Below are 7,996 nucleotides of genomic sequence, written 5' to 3'. Positions count from 1 at the left end.
AATTCCAGGCGACCCCAAATGGGGTAATGACCCCAAGGTTGGAAAATGCTGCACTATCAAAATAATTGTACGTTTGTTCATCTATTTATTAATCAATTTATATTTCGTAGTTTGCTTCATAAAAAAACATTATCAATAAAATGTTAGTAAAAAAAATATATACTTAAAGCAATAAATATACTCATAAAAGTCACTGCGTCTAACGTACGTATTTTATCCAATCACAGCCCGCGTTAGACACGTAACTGTGTTCTGATTGGTCAGCGCTCCTGTCAATCATTCTTCGCTCACGTCTAATGATAAACAGCGTCCATACCTAACGGAGCTGAAGATTCAAGATGCAAATGTGCCTAAAAACACTCGTTTAACATCCACAGGTAACGATTTAACTCGTCAGACAACGACTGGTGTCTAATACGTGTATGTTGGAAGTGAAAGGTAGCCGTGACTCTGCCTTTTTTTAAACCTGTTTTTATCCCGTTGTCAAATGCTAAGTGTCATGATGGGTTGTTTGCTAGCTTTTGAGATTGAGATCAGTCGCCGCGACATTGACATCGATTTGTACTGTCTTAATTCTGCCTAAAAGAGATTCAAATGAGGAATTATGATGATGAATTGCCATGTTTTTAATAGAATGTGTTAACAGTTAGCTATAGCTAACTGTTGTGGAGGTGCACCTGCACTGTTGACAGGGCTGGAGCAGCGATTTTAAAAGTGAGGGTGTTCTAAGGGTAGGGCAATTTAGTTTATTAAATTAATTTACTAAACCCATGATAAAGCTGTTATTAAGTCAGTGATACTCAATACATGGCTTTTTATGTCTTAATTTGAATTATTCCCCCATAAATCCTTAAAAGGTAAAAGAAAACTTTATTTATTTATTTATTTTAATCTCCTTTTTACCTTTTTTCTTTGGCCCTTTCGCATCTATTTGTCTTATTTTTGCGGTGGCTGAGATGTGCAAAACACATTTACAAATACCACAACAAATTCACGATTTTGAAAACAAATTCACACAATTACTTTAAAAAAAATTACAAATACACCTACAGTGCGCCATTGTAAATCTGTCTCAACATTTGTAAAAGTGTTTTTCTATTTGTAAAAAAAAAAAAAAAAAAAAAAGAAAGCTAAATCTGTTTTTCAACCTTGGGGTCAGTACCCGAGTGGGGTCGCCTGGAGTTAAAAAGTGGTCACCTGAAATTTCTGAAAAATCAAACTAGATTTTTAAAATTTTGTAATTGTATTTGGCAATTGAAAAGTCAAGTGTCATAAACCAAAAATTTCCATATCTACCAATATTTATTGTACAAGTTTGATGCTTGCATTTATGAAAAGCTCATCTCAAGTGGAGTCTTTTATTTCATTGGACTGAAGCTGTACGACCTACCAGTAAAAAAATATCGGTAGGGATCAAAGTTCATGACGTCACAAAAATATTTAAGGTCAAGAACTCCTCAGAAAAGGGAACAAAGTGAGACCTCCATGCTCTCGGTACAACGAAGCTCAGCGAAAACAAAACTTTTTTTCCCTATACTTTGGCCACTGGGACCATTGAACAACATTTCCTTTCAGTATGTGACCTTGACCTTTGCTCAAGGTCATATTTAAGATCAAGAACCCCTCAGAAAAGTAAACAAAGTCAATGTTCTCAGTACAACGATGCTCCGCCAAAACAAAACAAAAATACCATTTTCCCTATAACTTGGCTACAAATTGAGATACAGTGCTCAGACTGGTACCATTGAACAACATTTCTTTTCAATGTGTGACCTTCACTCAAGGTCATATTTAAGGTCAAGGTCAGTCTTCTGTTTTTCCTGCATTATTACTTTCATTTTGATTAGTAAAAACAACAAACTCGTCAAGAAATCCAGATACAGGTTTTTATTTTCGCCAAGACATGTATTCGCCTTTTTTATTAAAACAATACACAACTGTATTTCTATACTTTCAATTTGTGAAATATAAATATAGTTCAACTAAAAAAACAGTAAAAAAAAAAAAGATCAAAAACTAATTCTAGAAAAAAAAAATGTCTTTGGGGGTCACTAGAAATTCTTGATATCAAAATGAGGTCACGATCCAAAAAAAAAGGTTGGGTACCACTGCACCAAATACTGTTTATTTCCGCTTATTTACAAAATGATATTCTTTAAAATGTGTGTTATCACTCGTTCATTCCATCATTATGCTCTATAGTTGTTTTTAAACCCTTTTTTGAACAAAATGTTGTCGTTGGTAAAGGGGGTACATGGATTTAGAAATAAGAGAAAGGGGTCCTTTGTTTGAGAACCACTGCTCCATAGTTTTGTCTGCCCTTCTTTATCGTCTCCTAGGAGTGCTGCCAACCATCACCTCTGACCTCGTCCCTCTGTCGCCATGGAAACCGTCAATAACTATGTGCTGATCCATGGGAAAAACATCTCCCACATCACGCTGGGGGGATCCAGCTCCGTCCCACACATGTCTATTGACAAGCTGTTTCCAGCCCTGGTGGAGTGCTTCGGTATCATCCTGTGTGGGTACATAGCGGGCAGGTTAGTGTGCACACACCACGCATACTTTAACTTTGTCACGCACATATGTACAGTATGTGTCTTCTTTACCTGATGTTTTTAATTAGTGAGGATGCAGGAGGCATACTCTTACACTGTTTGTCCGATTTTGACACATATAAGCTATCAAAAAATTCCAAAATTTCACAAGATTTATCCTCTCGCTTTTATAATTTGTATCTTTTAAACTTTTTGTTGTATTACATTTTTTCTTTCCATTCATTTCTATTGGAAATTTCAGCTTTGTCAACTTTCAAGCCCTTCATCCCCAGCCATTCTGCAACCCATTTCACTTTTTTTTCAATCTTTTTCAACCTTATTGCTAATTTTCAGCTAATTCTAGATTAGTTCTAATGCTACGTTAATGCCAGTGTAAGGTTAATGCTAATGTTAGACTGATGTTAATGCTAATGTTAGGCTAATGCTGACGTTAGGTTAAAGCCACTAAAGGCGGATTTCCACTGGATGTGGAAATCCGCCTTTCAGTCTCTCAGAGTTTGCCTTTGATAGAAAATACATCTAACCATAGTTTTGTCAAGTTATACTGGTTTAGAAAATAAAATCCACGTTGTGATAAGGCTGTGCAATTAATCAAAATTTGATTGCGATTTTGATTATTACAAAACTATAACATAATTGAGAAAAAATTATAATTAAAAAAAAATATATATATTATTTATTATTATATATTTTTTTCTGTTCTTATTTGCCAAATAAAACAAACTTCCATGATTTTGGACATCTACAAAGAATGCAGCTTGGCACACATCGATTATTAATACTAACTTTGAGTTGTTCAATTCATGCGCATGCTAGTTCCTCCACCCTGCCCCTCTCAAAGCTAAAGTTAGCCTAGCCTGCAGGCTAACACGAGGAAAGTGTTTGCTTGCTAAACATGGCAGGAGAAACGCAGCAAAAACGCTTGGTAAACAAGCAAAGCAAGTCAAATTCTCTTATATGGGAACACTTTGGGTTTGATAATAAAGACCAAGAGCAAAGATGCATCACGTGTAAGAAGTGTTTTGTTTTGTGCAAAAGTTAACATACTTGATTTTAGTCTTTGAAGGATTTTATTCATGTTTAAAGAATATATTTTACATTATTTTGTACAAAAAATAACTAACTTATTGGTTGACAAATAATCATGATTTCAATTATGACTAAAATATTGTGATTAATATTTATTCTATAATTGAGCAGCCCTACGTTGTGATGCAAAGAGATGTTTGTTCTTCTTCTTTGCAGGGCTGATATCATAACAGAGGGCCAGGCCAAGGGTTTGGGCAGCTTCGTGTCTAAGTTTGCCCTTCCGGCCCTGCTCTTTAAAAACATGGTGCTGTTGGACTTCGGGAACGTCAAATGGGCTTTTCTCTGGAGCATCCTGATCGCTAAGGTGTTGTTACAGACCACACAATTCCCATCACTGCTGCAGCTGCTGCCTGACTTTGTACAACAATCAACTTGTGATATTACATGTGATGTTTTCGAAAGGTTTCTCATGCACACCAGAAAACTGCTCGTGCGCACTACACATCAGGTCACGGAAACCAGCCAGTCGTAGCCCTGTGTTCTTTTGAATTAAATGGCATTACATACCTTTGTTGAGCTATATTTTATCCTTGGACTTAATTACAAGGACTTAACTGCTTTGCTTGCTCACCGTCACCATTATATTTAGTCAGAAAGACATTTAAAAAATATTTTAAAGTTAACAGAGGTATCGTATAGGCCTACCTTATCATCAGTTAGCTGCTTTATAATCTTTTAGGTATATTTCAGGAAAATAAACAAATCCACCCCTGCCCCCTCACAGGTATACAGAGCCCCTAAAGGTTTAACCAGAAATGTTCAGGTGAACACAGGGTAGTTTCTAGTGCGCACGAGAAACACATATTTTTATTTCTCTTCCTATGTCCCTTTAGGGGCTCCGTAGAATTACCGTACATGCTCAAAAGGGTGGGGGTTTTGCCGCCGGGCCTTGATTTTGAAGAGGAGTGAAACGTCAGATGATGGTGATGTGTTTTAAAGAAAGATTCCTGCTCTTGTCCTGTGTGCAGGTTGCGGTGTTTGTCGTGGTGTGCGTGGTCACACTGGGGGTGATTTTTCCAAAAAGCAGGTACAGCAAAGCTGGCCTCTACGCTGTCTTTGCTACTCAGAGTAACGACTTTGCCTTGGGTTACCCCATTGGTAAGAGACCCAAAACATGGAATTAAAACACTTTATGTAATGCTGTGTGATATAACAATATATATGGTAGTGCGATATAAAAATGTCTACCGTACTTTATAACCCTCTATCGTTTATAATGCTAATTTAATATGATTTCTTGGTCCCACTCTGTTGCTAGTATATGATGAAGCAGGCTAATCTACTCACAGCAACGCTGCTACTTTGCAGTAGATAATCGTTTACTGCACAGTTATGCTGCGACCAGAATCATCAATTAGTCTGGTTACAAACTGTGTCACTACAGCCAATATGACTCTTCCAAGCAAAATAGCTGCAAATGTGTCTCACAAATGGTAGTGTTGATTCTTGCTCTTCTAGAAAAAATTTTAAAGAATTTAACTTAACAAAACCTCAACTGTCATATATGATCTTTGATGGAGTAAAATCCACTACAGGTACAGGTTTAAAACTATAGCAGTGGCCGTTATTGTTGGTTTTTGCGCCCTCTGGTGGCATTTCCACATACACATTTACAAATCAGAACATGTGATAACAGTATGGGGCGGATTCATTAAGATCTGAAATAAGGGTGGTAAACCAATTGCGTCCCTAAATCCTTTGGTGATGCAGTTTCCTCACCTGCTGTGAGGAATTCACTAAGAGTGCAGCAATGATTAGTGCATTTGCAGAAGTGGTGGAGACCGCCCCTATTTAAATGAGCGTTTTGCTCGTTCAGTGTGGAGATGTGAGTAGACAGAAGCACACAATGACATTTGAGGAAGTTAAATTGGAGGCAGATGGACTTCTCTGCCTGCTGCAAAAACATCTAATCATGTAAAAAAACAACTTTAAAACCTAATGATATTTTTTCCCCTTAATTTAATGTGGCTGCTCCTTCAGGCCCTGTAACTTTGCTCTGATCAGTTCATGAAAAACAGGCTGATTTGGACAGAAACCGTCCTATTGATCTGAGTTAATGCAGCAACACAGTCTGTCAATCAGTCTGCACCCTTTGAAGATGATCTACTGACCATCATCCAGCAGGTCTGACCTCCTGAGTAGCGCTGTGCCACCACACTGTCATATGTGAACATTGTGCCATCGCTGCGTAAATTACGCATCTGATCAGCTGATTCTGGCCTGATGCTCCTTCCATCAACGTGACACCAGAGTTTGACAATGAAAACATCACTGGAGCGGTGCGTCCATAGCGTGTACAGCCTCCTCTCTCCACTGCAGCCACACCAAACTCCACACGCACCGCTGCGGGTGTGCAGCTTTTTCTCTCCCTCAAACATACTTTACTCTGCATTTTTTAATTTAGTTGCTGTTATTATTGACTATTGTTTTATTTGAATTATTTTCTTATACTAGAAATGTTAACTGGAGTCCTTTTTTCCATCTCTGCCGTGTTTTGTGTCAACATTTACTGCAACTGATCTCTGCATGTGTGTTTGCACCTGCTTGTCAGTCGTACTGTTTTCTGCTGCTAAAACAATCATCGCAAACAGTTCCAGATTTGATGAATTACATTATGCCCACTGCATTAATTAATTTGCATGTTCCCCTCTCATTTTTTTGCGCCCCTTATGAGATCCGCCTATTTTACATATTCATCTGAGGGAAACACGCTAAATGGATTGAGGCCGAGCGCAATCTGACACGCTGAAGACGCGCAGTCCTGATTCCCTGGAGTTTGTACTCCTTATTAGCACGTGGAGTGACGTTTACGCACATTTTAATACCCCAAAACATTTAGTGAATCTGCCCCTATATGTAGCAAAAGTCACAAATATTTCTTCATTGAGAAGATTCTTAAAGGAGAAGTACCATTTATTTTGTGATATTTATTTTTTTGTTAATCTTTATAAACAATGAAAAGCAATTTAATTTTAAAGAATAAATACTATATTGTGATACAAAATATTCTTCATATCGCACAGCACTACTGATGAATACTTGATATGTAATTAACATGTGAACACATGTCTCTGTTTGTTCCTGTCCAGTTGATGCTTTGTATCGTAACACGTATCCAGAATATCTCCAGTATATTTACCTGGTGGCCCCGGTGTCTTTAATGCTGCTCAATCCCATTGGCTTTGCTCTGTGTGAAGTTCAGCAATGGAAGGATCAGGGACACCCACAGCGCAGCACGCTGGCCATCTTTGGAGTTGTCATCTTACAGGTGTGATGCAGATGCTCTGTCGTTTACCTTTCTGCTTCAGTGATCCACTCTGATGATTTCCTGTGTACCAGGTGTTAAAGAACCCGATCGTGTTCATGGTGTTGGTGGGAATCATCTCCCACTTTGCTCTGGATCAGCAGATCCCCGCCGTGCTGTCGGAGTTTATCGATGGTTTGGCCAATTCCTTTGGAGGCGCGGCGTTGTTTTACCTCGGCCTCACCATGGTGAGTGTTCCCTGGGAACGAACTTTGGAGCTTCCTCAGGTGGTTTTCACCCCGTCATGGCTTTGATACATGTCAAACTCAAATCTGGAGATAATGGGAATCATTGTGTAAATGAAACCCAACAACATGTGCAGCTGCTCACACTTTTCTCGTTGCTTATATTGCATTATTTTTTATGTTAAAAAGTTGAAAAAACTCAATTGTTCTAATATCTTTCAATTTTACTCAAATTATTACATAGTATTTCCCTTAATGAAATAGAAATTGGTCACAACATCTAGGAAATTTAAAATGAAGATCCAGTTGGGACTGATCTGTCACTTATTGCTTGGATATTGTTGGTTTCTTACATATTTAGTATTTTATGTATACGTAGAAGTAAAAACCAGGCACAATATTGTTGAAATTTCTTGTTTACCAGCATTAAATCTGTGGCCACCTGAGATCAAACTGCTCCATATTTGGCCTCAAACTAAAAAGAGTTTGACACCCCTGCTTTAATATGGTAAGGTCTCATTTATTCAGACAACATCTTGCAGGAAATTTTCCTTTGCTCTCCTGACATGTTTCGACTGCCAACTGTCAGTCTTCTTCAGAGGCATCTGCTGATCGCTTTGCTGTCCTTATGAATGAACTTGCTGGAATTACTGTCATGTCTTCCGTTGGCAGGTCGGTCAGCTGGGAAAACTGACCAGGGACACTGGAGTCGCCCTGATATTACTCATCACAGCCAAACTGTAAGTACAGACGGCCAGGATGCATCGCTTTAGATTTAAACCATGGTTTGGGTTAATTCTAATTCTAATTGGTAATTAATTACAATTATGATGTAATTATAATTGTCATTGTAACTAAAA

The 7,996-nt window shown here is 38.0% G+C and overlaps 1 protein-coding gene across 1 annotated transcript in view; it reads left to right on the top strand.

The window, feature by feature from the left end:
- Positions 1–240: 240 nt before the first annotated feature.
- Positions 241–7,996, top strand: part of gpr155b (G protein-coupled receptor 155b) — a 21,118-nt gene continuing 13,362 nt past the window's right edge. Inside the window, exons 1-7 of the mRNA XM_028469431.1 lie at positions 241–377; positions 2,340–2,540; positions 3,804–3,951; positions 4,616–4,745; positions 6,737–6,915; positions 6,987–7,139; positions 7,809–7,876. Of these exons, the coding sequence (XP_028325232.1) occupies positions 2,383–2,540; positions 3,804–3,951; positions 4,616–4,745; positions 6,737–6,915; positions 6,987–7,139; positions 7,809–7,876 (836 nt within the window). The 5' untranslated portion in view covers positions 241–377; positions 2,340–2,382. The remainder of the gene's footprint in view (positions 378–2,339; positions 2,541–3,803; positions 3,952–4,615; positions 4,746–6,736; positions 6,916–6,986; positions 7,140–7,808; positions 7,877–7,996) is intronic.

The sequence above is a fragment of the Gouania willdenowi genome, chromosome 15 (assembly GCF_900634775.1).
Source record: "Gouania willdenowi chromosome 15, fGouWil2.1, whole genome shotgun sequence".
Taxonomy (NCBI): domain Eukaryota; kingdom Metazoa; phylum Chordata; class Actinopteri; order Blenniiformes; family Gobiesocidae; genus Gouania; species Gouania willdenowi.
Note: the sequence above shows the minus strand (reverse complement) of the source record. Positions and strands in the feature narration are given on the sequence as shown.